A 16974-nucleotide genomic window follows, 5' to 3' on the forward strand; every position below is an offset into this window, starting at 1 on the left:
CCAGGTTTCATGGAAATCCATCCAAAAGTTTTTGCGTATCTCTACTAACTAAAAAAGGCAGACCGACATAACCTCCTTGACACAAGATCTTTATTTTGTCACAGTGATATTCTGAATCGGAATTAAACACAACTGGAGCACTATGGTTAACTGGGATTTTCTCACCCCACACACATTCCCCGGTTCCCTCCCGGCTTGCATCCCTTGTTTGGCTGTGTTGTGTCCCAAAACATTCCTGGTCGGTCAAGTGTCTCTCAGTCCAGTCTGTCCCATGGGTCAGATGTCTGTGTCCAGAAAAGCCCTTAAACCGGGGCCCACCCGTGATCCCACAGCTCTGTAGCTGTGCTGGGCAGCATCCCTCCCTGGTGGGACCTGTCCTGGCCCGTGGGCCAGCAGAGAGGAGGGTCGACAGGGTAGATGGTGTGGATAGGGACGGGGCCAGCTGTCTGAGCTATATCTGGAGTGTTGTTTTCTCTAGGATTTATAGTCGCTCGGAAGAAGCAGGGTAAACCGTTTTACGGAAACATAATGTTCTCATGGTGCTCAACGCCGTCTTTACTTCCGCTCGCATGCTCACCAGCCCCTCTGTGGTGCACATACCAGAGAGGATGGCTCCGAATGTTTTCCCCTCAGAGTTTATATCTGCTAATGCATTGTGCCCGTCTTGCAGCTGCAGCGGTGTACCAAACCTGTCACATAAAGTCGTGGTTCGCAGCGGCTCCGTGTCACTTAGACCCCGTGTCAGTCACACTCCATGAACTGAGTGCACAGTATCTTGGCAGCGTTCCTCTTGCTCTCATTTGTTCGCCGCGTCTCTTGAAGGCTGGAAGGTGGAGGGGATGGAAGAAATGATGAGATGTGGTGAACGAGCAGTCTTAGTACAGAAAGAGATTACTAGAAGGGAGGAAAGATGTGAACTCAGACCTATTATGGCTGCAGTGTGTTTCAACCTTAAATCCTCTTGTGCCTATTAAGTCATACATGTCAGCAAGCATCAATTGTGTTTTCGTTTTTTTTAATCCCCCTCCTGGTTTTATAAATATGAAACTTGGATTCTGGAGGACTCAGATGACAATGCAATGTTTATTTTTTAAGATGAATGCATACAGTTCCTCCAAAGTCGGTGTCCTCCTGCATGTCTGCATATGTATTCTCTCACTCACGATGTGTGTGTGTGTGGGTTTGTGTTTTGTGCAGATCGAGACTGAGCCGGTTATGGCCTCTGAGCCGGTGTTTTCATCTGGACCGTCTGTCCAGGTGCCGTGTCAGGTCCCAGCCATCCCCAACGGCTCCAGCGCTCAGGCCAAACCCGCCGAGCGCTCCGGAAAGCTGACAGACGAACAGCTGGCTGCCATCGAGGATGAAGAGCTCCTTGACAAAATGGTACTTCACGCCCAATTCTGGATGATTTACATTTAAAAGCCCCTCTTTGTAACGACTACAGCAGCCTCCGTCCTGCAGAATGTTTGTGTATCGACACTAAATCTCAGAAGCTATGTGAGGGTTTATTTGTCAAAGTCCCAACTCAGTGTTATGTGTGTGTATGCACAATGTTAGAATTGCTTACATAAATGCAGCCCTGCCACTTCGCCTCTTTGTGGGGAATGACCACTCATTGTTTCTGTTTGTGTGTGTTTGTGTGTGCACACGCGCTTGCATGCTTGTTTTTTTCCCCTCCACAGCTCGATGAGTCAAAAGACTTTGAGGAGAGGAAGATGATCCGTGCAGCCATGCGGGACCTTCGCAAGAGAAAGAGAGGTAACTGCATAAAGAAACAAAGATATCTGACACCAACCACGTGCCTTTTTTAATCTGTTTTGATTTTACCAAATTTAAATGACCCATTCTGCCCTCAGAGGCCATGCTGGGATGCACTCAGGAGGAAATAGGTAGGGCAGGTTGGTGTGCGGTGTGCATAGACTACTGATACTTGCCTGCGTTTTGACTTTTGATGAGCACCATCCTGTCCCTGTCAGACCACTAGCATTTATACTCCGTGTATCTCTGCAGTGGATGATGTGTTTGACATGTTTTGTTGAATGTGCATGAATCCTGTTCATCAGTGTGCCTCAACATAATGACTGAAACCTCCACTACATGGAGTGTGTTGACGTCTTGCAGTGAGAACTCGCCACATGGTTTCACCAGCTGTCTGCACTGAGCTGACAGTTAAACCTCCCGATTCCCAGATCTGAGGCTACGCTGCTTGTAGTATAGTGTAGTATAATATAGTATAGTTTGGTGTAGTAAGGTAATAATATAGTATAGTTTGGTGTAGTAAGGTAATAATATAGTATAGTTTGGTGTAGTATAGTACAGTATGCGTCAATAAAGTACAGTATGGTATAGTACAGTATGCTGAAATAAAGTACAGTATGGCATAGAAGAGTACAGTTGGATATAGTGTAATACAGAGTCTGCTGTTGCTCAGGAGGTAGAGAGGGGCCTCCACTAACCAGTAGGTGGTTCGATCCCCGGCTACTCCAGGCTGTAGCCCACTGAATTCCAAATTTCCCCGTCAGCTGCACCAGCGTGATAGAAAAAGTGCAGCACATAGTAGTATTGTGTGAATGTGACTTGTGTGAAGTCATTCTGGGCCTCGCTGAACATGTGCTAGCTCTTTTTGATCTGTGTTGTTTGTGCGTTACACATCACTTGAAAGCTTTGGCTCAGCAGTGAGTCTCCCACCTGTGTGCGTGCGTGTGTGTGTGTTTGTGTGTGTTTGTTTTGTGATTGTGAGTTCTGACAAATTTTACAGTACTGTGGAAAGAATCCTGAAATGTATCGCCTCAAATTTGGCTGCCCTGTTTGAATCCATCTTTGTGGCAGTCAGAGGAGGTGCTGTCAGTTTGTTTAGGACCTCGTGTCCTCCTCCACCTCTTCTTTTTCCACTGACATCATCGCTCCACTTTCCCATCCACACGTCCATACCTCTTTTTTTCTCCTCCACCTCAGACCAAAGAGAGAAGGAGCGCGAGACCCGTCTGCAAGACCTCCGGCAGCAGAGAGAGGAGCGTTCACAGAAAGGGCGCGCCGGGGTCGGAGCAGGAGAGATGGTGATGAGGAAGGTGGAGAAGTCTACAGATGGCTCCACTCTGAGTCAAGTCACCAAGACGAACCGCTTTGCCCAGTCTGGTACTTTGTTCTTGCATTTCTTCATCCTCCCAAGTCACAGTTGAACAATGTGGGAGAGAAAACCGACAGAATGTAAAGTAAAAATACAATGATAATGTTAAAATGACACCAACCTTGTGTGTGTGTGTCAGATGATGGGAGCAGGTTGTCTCGCAGCACTGTCATGGAGGCCAGTTATGTGCAGAAAACAGACAGTGAGTCATTCCTTTATTTTGGTTCATATAATCATCTCATTTTATTATGTGTTTATGTATCGTGACACAATCTTTCTACATCTCAGGAGGGACGGTCCAGTCCAAATCATACAGCTTCTCGTCTTCCTCTTCCTCTTCCTCCTCTAACACAAGCAAAAAAGTGGGCAGGTGGGTCTCGAAACATCAGCGACATCATTGAAATAATGTCAAATGCAAGCACCTTCACAAATTTAATTGTCGTTCATGACCTCCTCTCAGTGTCTTTGACCGCGAGGATGACACATCGGCTCGGAGCGGCAGCGGCGGTCTGGCCGCCATGGAGCGACGGCAGGCGGAGAAACGCAAGGAGCTGATGAGGGCACAGACTCTGCCCAAGACTTCTGCCATGCAGGCCCGCAAAGCCATGATAGAGAAGCTGGAGAAGGAGGGAGGCGGGTAAGGATAAACAGAGAGGTAGCGATACCAAGGACAGGAAAAGGAGCAGATCAAAGCATGTAAATATTAACACAAACCTGACTTTTCTTTCAGTCCGGGAAACCAGGCGGTCGCCAAGGTAAACAAGGTGCAGCGTTCCACCAGCTTCGGAGTGCCCAACGCAAACTCCATCAAGCAGATGCTGCTCGACTGGTGCCGCGCCAAGACGCGCTCATATGAGGTTAGTCAACTCGCCACAGCAACCCGCCGCGTGTTGGGCTTCTTGTTAATGTCAGCCAACGACACCGGAGCTGAGGCTGAAGAAGACGAAATAGGATGATATAATGTTTTCCTGCTTTGTAAATGTTTCCATCACTGATCTGTCAACGCCTTTCTCTCTATTCTGCATCTGTTCTCCCTCAGCACGTGAATATTCAAAACTTTTCATCCAGCTGGAGCAACGGCATGGCGTTCTGTGCCCTCGTGCACCATTTCTTCCCCGATGCCTTTGACTACGACTCGCTGAGCCCCAGCAACCGCAGGCAAAACTTTGAGGTGGCCTTCGATGCTGCAGAGTGAGTACGGTTTACAGACATAGTTGTTCTCGTAACATGTGCACTAACCATGGAGTTTGGATGTTGTTCACTTTTTACTGCAAATGAGAGCCACAGCGGATTTTGTTGGGGAAACCAACTTCATTTTTGTGGAGAAGAGCTGGGACGTTTTTTTTTAAATATGCAGAGAAACCAGCGGAAGAAGCTCGTGCCGGCTTCGTTTTTCCTCCATGGATTGAAGATATCTACGTTATTGTCCAACCAAGGCTGTCGTGGTGTGAACGCACAATGAAACTCAACAAAAACAGTCCAAGCCAGTTTTTATGGTGGTTTTCATTGTGCTGTGCAGAATTTCCCATCATTCTTTCATTTCTCTTTAGAATCCTCCAATAGCTTTTACTCAATGTTCCTCTTTACCAAATTTTACTTGAGCCAGACGTTCAGAGACAAACCCGGAACCACGTGGACGCTCCTCGACTCATGTCTGTGGGTTAACTCTGTCTCCCAGGTGTCTCGCAGGTGTATCACATGCCCCGAGAGGCTGAGTGGGCCTCATTACCACTCTAATAACTCCGCCTCTAAACCTCCACTCGCCATCTGTCCACGTCTGCCCTAAACCAGAGACCCATGAGCAAAAACCGTCCCTCAAACAACCACCAGGTTATAACAACGGAAGAGCTGTCGCTCCATCCCTCTTTTCTTTATTCAAAATATCTCTTCTCTACTCTTCTTTTCTCGTTGTCATCCCTCCTGCATCACGGCATTCTCACATGTGATGCCCCCCCCTCCCCCACCACCACTCACACTGTGTGTGTGTTCACTTGCTCCCAGTAGGATGACGCCCAGGCTGGTGTTATTAGTTGTGATATATGTTCTCATCACTGGACCGTCACCCAACCACAGCCCCTGTTTGCCCACATTTGTGTTGTTGCACTCTCCCATCACTCACCCCCCCCGACCCTCCCAACAGTTTGCTGTTATCTGGAATCCCAATGCACACACACACACACACACACGTTCACAGACGCTCCATCCTCTGCACCAGTGTGTTTCTTTAGATTCACCATAGGGTTGTTGAATCTTGTGTTTAAATGCAGAAAACTTGTTGTTTTTTTCGTTGGATCTTCAGCATAGTTGTATTGAAATTGTCCTCCAGCACAGAAAAAAACAACAACAAACAAAAAGGCTGAATGAGCATCGCCTGGCGCTCATTTAACTTTTTGTTTTGACTTGTGTGTGTATGACTGTGTTTGTGCCACGTACTGTATAGACGATGTTCATGAAGCATGTCAACTCATGGATATATTTGTGAACACAGAGAATGTAATGTCATTGTTTCTTTTTGTGTCCTTTCTCTCTCCCTCTGTCGTCTCACCATGAACTTTTTACATTTGGCTGCTCACTGCTTTATCTTTTTTTTTTTCTCTGCTCCTCCTTCCTTCTTTCCGTCCTTTCTTTCTTTATTTTCCTACACTTTGTCCACTATCTCTCTCCTGTTCCTTCTGTCTCTTTTATCTGTACTTCTATCTTGATCCCTCCTTCTTTGTGTCTCTCTGTTTGTGTCTTCCTTTCCTTCCTCTCTCCTCTCTCTACCTTCACCCTCCCCCCTTTTTCATCTCACCCCTGCCGGGCGTGGGCGCAGGAAACTAGTGGACTGTCCTCAGCTGTTGGATGTGGACGACATGGTGAAGATGCGAGAGCCGGATTGGAAATGTGTGTACACGTACCTGCAGGAGTTCTACAGAGGTCTGGTGACGAAGGGCCTGGTTAAAACCAAAAACTCATCCTAGAGTCGCACCCCGCCTAAAACTGAACCCATGGTGAGAGAGGGGACGAATGTGCTGCGGAACCTCACTCTGGTTCTGACAGACGAAGTGTGTGAGTGTGTATGTGTGAGAGAGTCAGTGTGTGTGTGTGTGTGAGAGATGCGATGTATGTCAAACGTAGTGGTTTCAAAAGACCAATTTATTGGTTGCTTTTTAATATTTTATCCTTCATGTTAATCTGAAGCCCTTGGCCTTTAAAGTACCAAACATGGTATGTTTGTGTGTCTCTGTGCATGTGTGTGTGCATTTCAGCACAGCCAGGACGAGAGCCAGGAGCATCTGCAGCTCAGCGCTTTAAAAGGATCTGCCGTATCACTGTGTTTCAAACACACGACTTAGGAAACAAAGCAGAGGATGGAATATTGTCCTTTTTTAACAAGAGTGAGGTCACAGGTGTTTATGCTCTCGGCTCTTAAAGCCTTTTAAAGAACACTAAAGTGCGCAATGACCTATTTCCTCGAATAACAACACCAACTTTATATTGTTGACATTTCTTTTCGCATGCTAGGCCTTTGACCTGGAGTGGTTTCTGTCACTGGTCTCTTGGTTTGTGTAGACTGTCACAGACAGTTTACAGTGTGGGGAGATAACGCCACCCTGTGGTCACCCTCTGTGGGAATCACATGTGAGGTCTTTGTCCTTTAATGGGTTCATTGAAATACACAGTGACGGTGATATTTATTCCTAAAACGTTTTAGAGCTTTCCACTTTCAATATTTAATTTTGATAACAACACGACATGAATTTGTGTAACTCACCAAAGAACAGACAAAAACAATAAACACAAAAAGTCATTTATTTACTTTAATTGTTTATTTACTTAAACACTTGTTTCCATTTCTTTCCTATTTGTTTTATTTACAGAATTTATAGACTGTCTGCTATGGGGTTTAATGTAAACAAAAAGGATAATAAAAAATGTGAACATTAATAGGGTGAGTGTTTGTGTGCGTGTTTGTACGATTGTGTTTTTTTTTTTTGACAAAGCCATGGTGGTTTAGAAATGTGGTCCTCCATCTTTGGTCCTCTCCCCTCTGTTCATCATCCCCTGTCTCACACTCACTGTCTTGTGTCCCTCTTCCTCAGGACATGGGTCAACTGCATGCCTCTGCTGGAAGTGGAGGACATGATGATCATGGGCAACAAACCCGACTCCAAGTGCGTCTTCACCTACGTTCAGTCTCTGGTCAACCACCTGCGCAGATACGAGATGTCCATGGGTCGGCCCTGTGACCTCTGTGTTCCGTGAGCGAGTGCCGTGCCACCCCCACCGGATGGCCGTCTCCACTCTGGGCTGGGTCACAGAGTTTGTACATCTCCAATTGGACAAGTTGGAGATAATGTGTGTGTGTAAATACGTGTGTGTGTGTGTGTGTGTGTTTGAGTGTTTTTGTGTGTCGGTTTATCTATGTTGGCAGAGGTGATGTGTATTCAATCTTTCTGTTCTCCTCTGGACACACCTCCCTCACACTAGAGGGCGCTAAGGTTTTTATGAGTTAGACGACAACCTTTTAAAGCTTTAAAATGTTGAAAACCTTTTGTACTGAAAACACACCTTTTGTGTCAGGTGATATTTAACATACAGTAGCGGTGTCACTAAGCTAGTGTACTTTAAAACACCAAGAGAAAAAATAATATTTCATATTATATATATATTTACAGTATATATAATATGTAATATTTATTATATATTTTTAACATTTACCATTTAAATTATTTTAAGTGACATGTTTCTCTGCTACACATTTGTTAAATTGGTCATTTGTTAGCATTGCTGTTTGTTATTCCACTGAAGCAGAAAAATACACCCAGTCCAATATACAATGCATTATTTGGTTTTCATTTTGGTACTTTTAAACTTTGACCAAAGTCTGGTTGCTTGAAGTATTTTAATTATTGTTATTATTATTCTTACCTTGACATAACCAATTATCATAGAACTATTTAATGCATGAGCACCGGGTTGTTTTCTCTTCTTTGTTCTAACAGATCCAACATTGTCTTGCTGTTGTGTTTGAGTTCAGTGCCGAGTTTTCGTACATTTCTGAACTCTGTAGTGCTACTGAGAACGTGTTTAAGTTTTTTGAACATTGCGTCCCTCCTGTACTGTACCATCATCAGATTCTAAATGCTCGCAGTTCAACATGTTTATTTAATTTAATTGAAGAAGACCGTAGGAGTGGGTTTCAAGCTGATATCATAGAACTGAACTGTATGGTTACTCGATGTTTCATTCTGCTCGACTGGCAGCGTGTGGAACTGTCGTTTCCATCATCTACCAGCATCACTGCCACACTTCACCCAACACATTCACACTCAGCTCGTTCAGAGGGCTCCTTATTTATGCTTGGATAGATTTGTTTTATATATATATCATTTTTTAAATGTTAGTGTGTACATTTCACTTTAAATAAATGGTTTTAAGTGAGGTCAGTAATCTGAAGCTATGACCGTATTTTGTGAAACAATATTGGCGTCACTTTGTGGTTCACAGGCCTGATGAAAGCCGGCTTTCAATTTCAACACGAGTAACCAAGACTGAACTTTTCTGCCAAGTGTATATTTCACGACATGAAGCCATGGATTTTTAATCTGCTTGTAAAATAAATTTTCCTTTTTTGAGAAAACATTTGGTTTCATAGTTGATTTTGGTTCAATTTTATTTCAGTAGATTTTAAAGAAATCAAGTTTTTTTTTTCAACTGAAAAACAAATGACCTACCACCGAGCAGTGGGCGTTGTATATAAAAAGCTTCAACATTTTATAATTTCATGTTTCTGTGCACCACAGTTAAATGTGAATTAACGATTGAACCAATTTGAGAAATTAAAGTGTTTGTGGGGGATTATTGCTCTGAATATCTCGGTAAATAGGCTGACAACCTGTCCCGCCTCGGATTGGCCTCAGCTTTTTGCTGTATAAATAATAGATGAATTGGCTTGTAAAACATTTTACTTTCCCCACACCTATTTATTCCAATGAAGTGTCACATCTGTATTCATACCTATGAAAAGTTGAGAACCTTTAGAAATATACACCGACCACAAAAAAAACATGATAATTTCTTTATTTTCTTCTTTTGCCAACCTTTTATCAGAATCCTCTTGTGTGCATCAGTCCAACCCACCTGAACATGTAGCATCAACCTCAGGCCACTGACAATTTTCAGCCTGAAGCTTCATTCAGTTTCACGGCGGGTCGGAAGCAATCAAACACACAAGAGAACTCGAGAGAGAGAGAGAGAGAGATGAAACACGATGAACAAAAAACTAAACATAACAAGCACACTTCCAGTCTGTGTGGAGAGTAACTCACAAAGCGTCTGTGGTGTTTCTATCACTTCAGACACATGAGAGAACAATATGTGCAAATTCAGACTGTGGACCTTTAAAGGCCTTTCGCTGATGCTAAGATTGTGTCCTTCCCCGAGGGCTGATCCATGATCCGCTGGCCACCACCTTCAGAAGTGAATCATTTCTGCGGTGACCAACTGATCATGGAGCAGATCTGGGGAAGAGTGGATCTGTTACATTCCTAATTTTTGTCACTCCCGATGGGTTATAGGTCAGTGTGCTCGACTTTGGTGCTGCTCTCTGAGGAGGCGTTCTCAGTGGCGGGTTTATCAGCCTGCTCCTCTTTGAACGGGCTGTCTTTAGCGGGAGAGAAGCGAAACTCCTCCGGCACCTCGTCCTCGGGTTGAGCCTTCTTGTAGAATCCCAGTTCCCCCAGCAACTCGTTAATCTCGGAGCGGGTCATGTCGGAGAGGGCGATCCGCTGTGGAGAAAACCGGGAGAATGATAAATCCACTGTAAATTAACTTTTCTGTCACTGTTAGTGCTGCATGAACATATAAAGTATATTAAACATGGTGTCAGTGCATCATGTGATTGTGAATTCCTCTAATAAGGAGTATAAAATGAGATAGTATATTAAAGATTAAATAAAAGAAAGATGTTAACGTAAAAGGTGTGCTACATCCTCTCAGCTCTGCAGAGCGCTTTAGGGTCTTTTAGCTTTATGTTCTGGTTCACTCTTAACTACTCTTATCAACAACAGAGCCAGATATTTCCTCCAGGAACTGTTTAAAACCAAACCAGAGCTAAACAATAATGAATAGTATGCCTCTAGATGAAAACTCTTTCATCTGAAAAGAGAAATTCAGCCATTTTAACCATTAATAGAGGTGATGGCACATGTGGATAATTTTCTGCCTCCAGGTCAGGTGGATTAATGGAGCTTTGAAATTACATTCTTCTTCTTTTAGTTCAATATTCTGATACAATAGTCTTATCTTATTTCATTTTTGGAAAATAATCAAGTTTGTGCACACCCTAAAACCCCTCCAAAAACATATGATTTCATAGAAACCATAGATTGAATTTTGACACAGTGGTTTTCTTCTAAATACAACAAAATGTAAACAACACTTACATCCAGCTCTTCAAAGTAGTGGTTCAGGAGGACAAGCTCAGGGTCGGCTCCAGGAATGTGCTTCATCACCAGGTTATGGCTGAGAGGGTCATGGTCAAGGATTGGCCCACAGACCATAAATGCTGGACAATCATTCAATAAACAGACATTTAAGACCAAGTGACAGCGATGAATGGAAGGATACTAAAGAGGAATATCCTGGTTCACAAAGGCTTTGACCTGCAGACAGAGGGGGGGGGGGGGGGGTGATTAAGGCTTGTTTCACTCAGGGATGGTTTCAGTGACAGATCTGTCTGGGATTATGTGAAACACGAGATGTAAAAATGTCTCTCTGACAGCAAACACTTTGAGAGACTGGGGTTAAGCTTCAGGCTGCATCCGACGCTGGCTGTTTTCTGTTTGTTCCTGTTGGTGACATAACACGGGGGAACTTACCTCCCTGAGCCGGTTCAGCTGTCATCCACCACATGACTGCAGAGAGAAAAAGACATAATTACACCCATGAGTCATATTTAGAAAAGAAGGGCATCACCTGAAGTATGAAAATGATTATTGAACCGACATGTTGTGGCTACTGGGATCTGTCCTTCAGCATTTTCCCCTTCATAGCAGCTCATTTGGATTAAACTCATGTTTGCACCGTGCACAGGATAAAGCAGGCCTCTCTCTGGGAATGATGCCTAATAAATGTATGCAGGAATTTGAGCCTTAGGTGTGAAGTGGCAGGTTTTCATGAACACAACAAAGGCAGCAGATAGCATGTCTTTCCCCTTTCAGTGATGCTGGCATGTTGGTGACTGGGTGAAACCCTGAGGGACCACTGCATGGTTTCTCACCAAAAAAGAGGTGTTGAGTTTCAGAAACTTTTGTGCAACCTCATAAAAACCCACCCGAGCGAATTGTACACCTTGAATAGACACCACACCAGTTTATAGACATTTTGTATTTATATAGTAATCACAATAATAAGACTTGAATTTGTGCTGTGTGGCATAATCAGACGGAGAAGCACCAAGGGAACCACAGCTCCATCCGCTTCCACATTAGAGGCACTGGCGCATGCGCCCGACACGCACATTTAAGGGAAAAAACACATTATGATTTGCACGATCGATGTAAACCTGTGCCCGGCCTCACTGTGCATGTGTCCCTGCCTGCCTGCGTGTATTCAGAATAATAGGAAGGAGGATGAACGTACCTCCACTCTCGCTTTAGCCAGTCCGTCCAGCTTCTTCACATCCACGCCATAGGCCGAGGACAACTGGAGGAGAGTTGCCAGCACGAGCAGCCACGTCATCTCGAGCTCGATTCAGCTCCTGGACCGCGTCTCCAACGTCTTTCTTCACGACCCAGGACCTGTGGATGTGTGACGGGGACGGAGCAGGAGGAAGAGAAGGAGAAGGAGGAGCAGGAGGAGGAGGAGGGGGAGAGTTGATGCGCTCTTATGTCACGTCCGGATCTCTCGCCACGTCAAACACTTCTCCAAGGGAAGAGAGAGAGAAAGAGAGAGAGGGAGGATTTAAAGATTTAATCATTGTTAAAATGTCAAAATAGATTGTTCTTATTCATGTTATAATACTAAGAATGACAAGAATGATACGAATAAGAAAAACTGTTAGTATGGTTAGTAAACGTCTAGTTATATAAATCGGTTAATGTGGGGCATTGTTTTGAATTCTGCGACTTATTCCGATCTGTGCTTTACACATCAGATCAACATATTGATGTTTTCCAACCACACCAGGAGAAAGAATGGAGGCATCAAACTCAGAGGAGACATGGCACAGCTTTTAGTGTAGTTTGATGATCCGGGACAAGTCCCTTTGTAATCTGGGACACTTCTGTATCAGACTTAAAAAAAAAAGCCTAAATCACTCTGTTCTATGAATGTCAAGCTTAATGTTGCCAATTTTTCAAAAGCATTATACAAAAAGGACAGCAAGCTCAATAAGAAAATGTAAATTATTTATAGAAATATCATTAATTCATATAAATAATACATGTAAAAGTCCTATTTTAATGAGACTGTTAATTGATTAATTGGTTCAAAAAACCTAAATGAATAACGGAAGGAGAGGAGATGTGACCTGGCCCGGAGGAAGCCCAGGGCCCCCGTCTGGAGCTAGGCCCAGACGGAGGGCTCGATGGCGAGCGCCTGGTGGCCGGGTTTGCCACGGAGCCCGGTCGGGCATAGCCCGAACAAACTACGTGGCACCCCCCTCTCTTCATCCCATGGGCCCACCACCTGTGGGAAGACCCGTTGGGGTCGGGTGCGCAGCCACATGGGTGGCAGCGAAGGTCAGGGGTCTCGACGGACCAGACCCGGGCGGCAGAAGCTGGCTCTGGGGACGTGGAACGTCACCTCGCTGTGGGGAAAGGAACCGGAGCTTGTGAGGGAGGTGGAGCGCTATCACTTAGATCTGGTGGGGCTTACCTCCACGCACAGTCTCAGCTCTGGTACCGTACTCCTGGATAAGGGTTGGACTCTATTCTTCTCCGGAGTTGCCGAGGGCGTGAGGCGCCGGGCGGGTGTGGGGATACTCATAAATCCCCGGCTGAGCGCCGCGGTGTTGGAGTTTACCCCGGTAGACGAGAGGGTCTTCTCCCTGCGCCTAAGGGTTGTAGGGGGGAAAACTCTGACTGTTGTTTGTGCGTATGCACCAAACAGCAGCTCAGAGTACTCGGCCTTCTTGGAGACCCTGAATGGAGTCCTGTATGGGGCTCCAGTAGGGGACTCCGTAGTTCTGCTGGGTGACTTCAACGCCCACGTGGGCAACGATGGAGACACCTGGAGAGGCGTGGTGGGGAGGAACGGCCTCCCTGATCTAAACCCGAGCGGTCGTTTGTTATTGGACTTCTGTGCTAGTCATGGATTATCCATAACAAACACCATGTTCGAACATAAGGGTGCTCATAAGTGTACCTGGTACCAGAGTACCCTAGGCCGAAGATCAATGATCGATTTTGTGATTGTGTCATCTGATCTGAGGCCGCATGTTTTGGACACTCGGGTAAAGAGAGGGGCGGAACTGTCAACCAACCACCATCTGGTTGTGAGTTGGATCAGGGAATGGGGGAAATTTCCGGATAGACCTGGTAAGCCCAAACGAGTAGTGCGGGTGAACTGGGAACGTCTGGAGGAGGCCCCCGTCCTAGGTATCTTCATCTCACACCTCCGGTGGAGTTTTTCTGGCATTCCTGTGGAGGTTGGGGGCATTGAGCCAGAGTGGGCAGTGTTCAAATCCTCCATTGCTGAAGCTGCGGTGGCTAGCTGTGGCCTCAGGGTCTTAGGCTCCTCAAGGGGCGGTAACCCTCGGACACCGTGGTGGACACCGGTGGTCAGGGAAGCCGTCCGATTGAAGAAGGAGGCCTCCGGGTTATGATATCCTGGAGGACTCCGGACTCGGTTGCAGGGTACCGACAGGCCCGAAGGGCTGCAGCTGCTGCCGTGTCGGAGGCTAAGCAGCGGGTGTGGGAGAAGTTTGGAGAGGCCATGGAGAAGGACTTTCGGTCGGCACCAAAGTGTTTCTGGAAGACTATCCGGCACCTCAGGAGGGGGAAACGGGGAACCATCCAAGCTGTGTACAGTAAGGATGGGACTCTGTTGACCTCAACTGAGGAGGTCGTCGGACGTTGGAAGGAACACTTTGAGGAACTCCTGAATCCGAATAACACGCCCTCTATATTGGAGGCAGAGCTCGAGGTTGATGGTGTTTCGTCGTCAATTTCCCTGGTGGAGGTCACTAAGGTAGTCAAACATCTCCGCAGTGGCAAAGCCCCAGGGATTGATGAGATCCAGCCAGAAATGCTAAAGGCTCTGGGTGTTGAGGGGCTGTCATGGTTGACACGCCTATTCAACATCGCGTGGGAGTCGGGTACAGTGCCAAAGGAGTGGCAAACCGGGGTGGTGGTTCCCCTGTTCAAAAAGGGGGACCAGAGAGTGTGTACCAATTACCGGGGTATCACACTTCTCAGCCTCCCTGGTAAAGTCTACTCCAAGGTGCTGGAAAGGAGGGTTCGGCCGATTGCGAACCTCAGATTGAAGAGGAACAATGCGGTTTTCGCCCCGGACGTGGAACTACGGACCAGCTCTTCACTCTCGCAAGGATCCTGGAGGGGGCCTGGGAGTATGCCCATCCGGTCCACTTGTGTTTTGTGGATCTGGAGAAGGCGTATGACCGGGTCCCCGGTCATACGCGGTCATAGGAATTGCGCGCGCAGGTTTTTTATTTTTTTTTAATTCAATTTTTTCCTGTTTTTATATTTAATAATTTAAATTTACATTGTGTAAGATATTTGCAAATTAATAGGAGAAATCCTGCCAATTTTAAGAGTTCAGTATATGAGATGGGAAAGGGCAGGGTTTGACCCCAGGTCCTTCTTGTTGAATGACGAACATTTTACCAACTAGGCCGCACCACCTGATGATTATCATAAGGAACTAAGCACACTAAGAAGATGGACAAATCTTGTCGGCGTGTCTGTGTCATTTTATGTTGCTTTTGATAAACACTGCTTCACTACATACGACAGCCTAACTTAAAAGTTACTTTCAGCTTTTAGATACTGGATGATTAAACATATTTCAAAAACCTATTGTTAGAGAATAACCCAGTACTTTTCCAACCTTGTCTTTGAACGCCTTACAAGAATCAAAGTCTGCTGTGATGTCCTGATGCTGCCCCCTGCTGGCTGCTGGGTTCCTCTGCTGCTCGAGCTTGGTTTGTGCAGCTTGTGATTAACTAAAGTTGTCCATAAAAGAAAATCTTTAATATTCTTCAAGGGCAATTTGATGTACAACCAGCAATCAGTGCACGACAAAAATAAACCAATATATACAATGTAAATAATACACAATATAAAAACCCTATAGACTAAGTAGCAGGGGGAAATTAGTCGACCAACAGAAAATTATCCGTCAACTATTTAGATATTCTCATAACATTTCATTCTACTTTTAATTTCCTGTTGTGTTTCTAATAATTATTAATTTTGGTGATATTTCCTTGATAAATGGGTGGAGGTTTTATTACCTCTGCTAAGGAGGTTATGTTTTCATCTCTGATTTGTCAGTCAACAGGTTCATGTAATAAACTACTGGACCAATAACCACACAACTTGGTAGAAGGAAGCTGCATGGATCAGAGATGAACCTATACTGCTCTGTTGAGCTCTACTGAGTGCCAGTCTAGTGAATGAATCTGGAATCTTCTCTCAAAACCCCCCCCCCCCATAGGGTTTGTAGTGTGAAGCTAGTGAGGTGTTTTATAAAGATATGATCGAAAATGTCAGCGTATCAAGGGTGCATGAGGAAGGGGTGTGAAGAATACAGTGGTAGATGATAAGAGTGACGTGTTCAATGAATACGTTCCTTTTCGTTCATTCATGCACAACACTGATCACCAGTAGCTTCAGGAACATTTGACATTTCATTACATTTGCTGTAATACACAGCGAGGGGCACACACACTGGGATACAGTTTTGTCTCATTAATTTTATAAAGGCCGAAAGCATTAAAGAGGTCATGGAGAGTGACGAGGTGCCCTCGGGTGTTGCCACGGCAACCTGCTTTGGCTCAGTGTAGAGGTGCTTTAGCTTCTGAACATAAAGTGATGTCAAACAACAACAAAGGTTGTAAATTGCTATGTTTTTCATTTGATATTTATAAGTGTGCCGGAAATATAAACAACTGGGATATAAATAATCTGCTTTTATCAGAATATATTACATTTAGTAATGGACCCCCAGACACATGACAATGCAGTAGTTTTTTTTGTGTCTCTTTATGGTTGTTCGTGTCTCCTTTGGATCAGTTTGCCTCTCTTTGTGTTCTGACCTTTCACTGAGCTCCATGGCGTTCAAACAAGAATCATTAACAGTCACTTCATAGAGAGGCCCAGGAAGCTGAGAGCTCAGCGGGCCACTTGCATTTATGACAGTAGTTAACCCACTTGGTCATTCATCTGTGGGATGGTTGACTAAATTTCATTTGTGTACTAAGTAAATGTTATTAAAAAGGGTTATTCAATAGATGCAGGTGCTTCTATTTATTTATTTTCGGTTGGCAGGGTTTGGTTATGAGCGATTACATTTTCTTGGGATTACATAATCAGATTAGAAATAAATATACAATCAACCCAAATTATATCTACATGTAATCCGCAATAGCCAGCATAAATAAAAATAGTAAAACAAAAGTATTCAGATGAGATTATATTTTTGTAATCCAGTGGTTTACTTTACTAATTATAAATAAATTGCCACGTAATATATATTCTGTAACTGTACAAATGAAAATAAGAGTGTTTATTCAAATATTAAATATACATATATATTAAGGTAAACTTAATTTTATAAAAATATAACCCACATATACACGCACATACAGGTATGCAGCTATCCTTATTAGGACTTTGTAG

At 44.6% G+C, this 16974-nt stretch overlaps 2 protein-coding genes across 5 annotated transcripts in view; one reads left to right on the top strand and one right to left on the bottom strand.

The window, feature by feature from the left end:
• Window positions 1-8750, top strand: part of smtnb (smoothelin b) — a 46814-nt gene extending 38064 nt beyond the window's left edge. The window contains exons 11-21 of one of the 4 annotated variants that reach the window (XM_062381921.1): window positions 1198-1383; window positions 1683-1758; window positions 1857-1889; window positions 2956-3135; window positions 3267-3329; window positions 3416-3497; window positions 3588-3764; window positions 3858-3984; window positions 4167-4318; window positions 5940-6117; window positions 7210-7350. In XM_062381921.1, coding sequence (XP_062237905.1) covers window positions 1198-1383; window positions 1683-1758; window positions 1857-1889; window positions 2956-3135; window positions 3267-3329; window positions 3416-3497; window positions 3588-3764; window positions 3858-3984; window positions 4167-4318; window positions 5940-6087 — 1224 coding nt within the window. In that variant the 3' untranslated portion in view covers window positions 6088-6117; window positions 7210-7350. Of the gene's footprint in view, window positions 1-1197; window positions 1384-1682; window positions 1759-1856; window positions 1890-2955; window positions 3136-3266; window positions 3330-3415; window positions 3498-3587; window positions 3765-3857; window positions 3985-4166; window positions 4319-5939 lie in introns of all 4 variants that reach the window. The other 3 variants (XM_062381920.1, XM_062381922.1, XM_062381923.1) reach the window with 3 other exon arrangements.
• Window positions 8751-9172: 422 nt separating this feature from the next.
• Window positions 9173-11977, bottom strand: selenom (selenoprotein M). Its single transcript, XM_062381926.1, has 5 exons — window positions 11753-11977; window positions 10990-11025; window positions 10739-10773; window positions 10555-10633; window positions 9173-9897 (listed from the first exon to the last, which is right to left on the bottom strand). Exons 1-5 carry the CDS (start codon window positions 11849-11851, stop codon window positions 9682-9684), a joined length of 465 nt encoding a protein of 154 aa, XP_062237910.1. The 5' UTR covers window positions 11852-11977; the 3' UTR covers window positions 9173-9681.
• Between the last annotated feature and the right edge of the window lie 4997 nt (window positions 11978-16974).

The sequence above is a fragment of the Platichthys flesus genome, chromosome 3 (genome assembly GCF_949316205.1).
Source record: "Platichthys flesus chromosome 3, fPlaFle2.1, whole genome shotgun sequence".
Lineage (NCBI taxonomy): Eukaryota > Metazoa > Chordata > Actinopteri > Pleuronectiformes > Pleuronectidae > Platichthys > Platichthys flesus.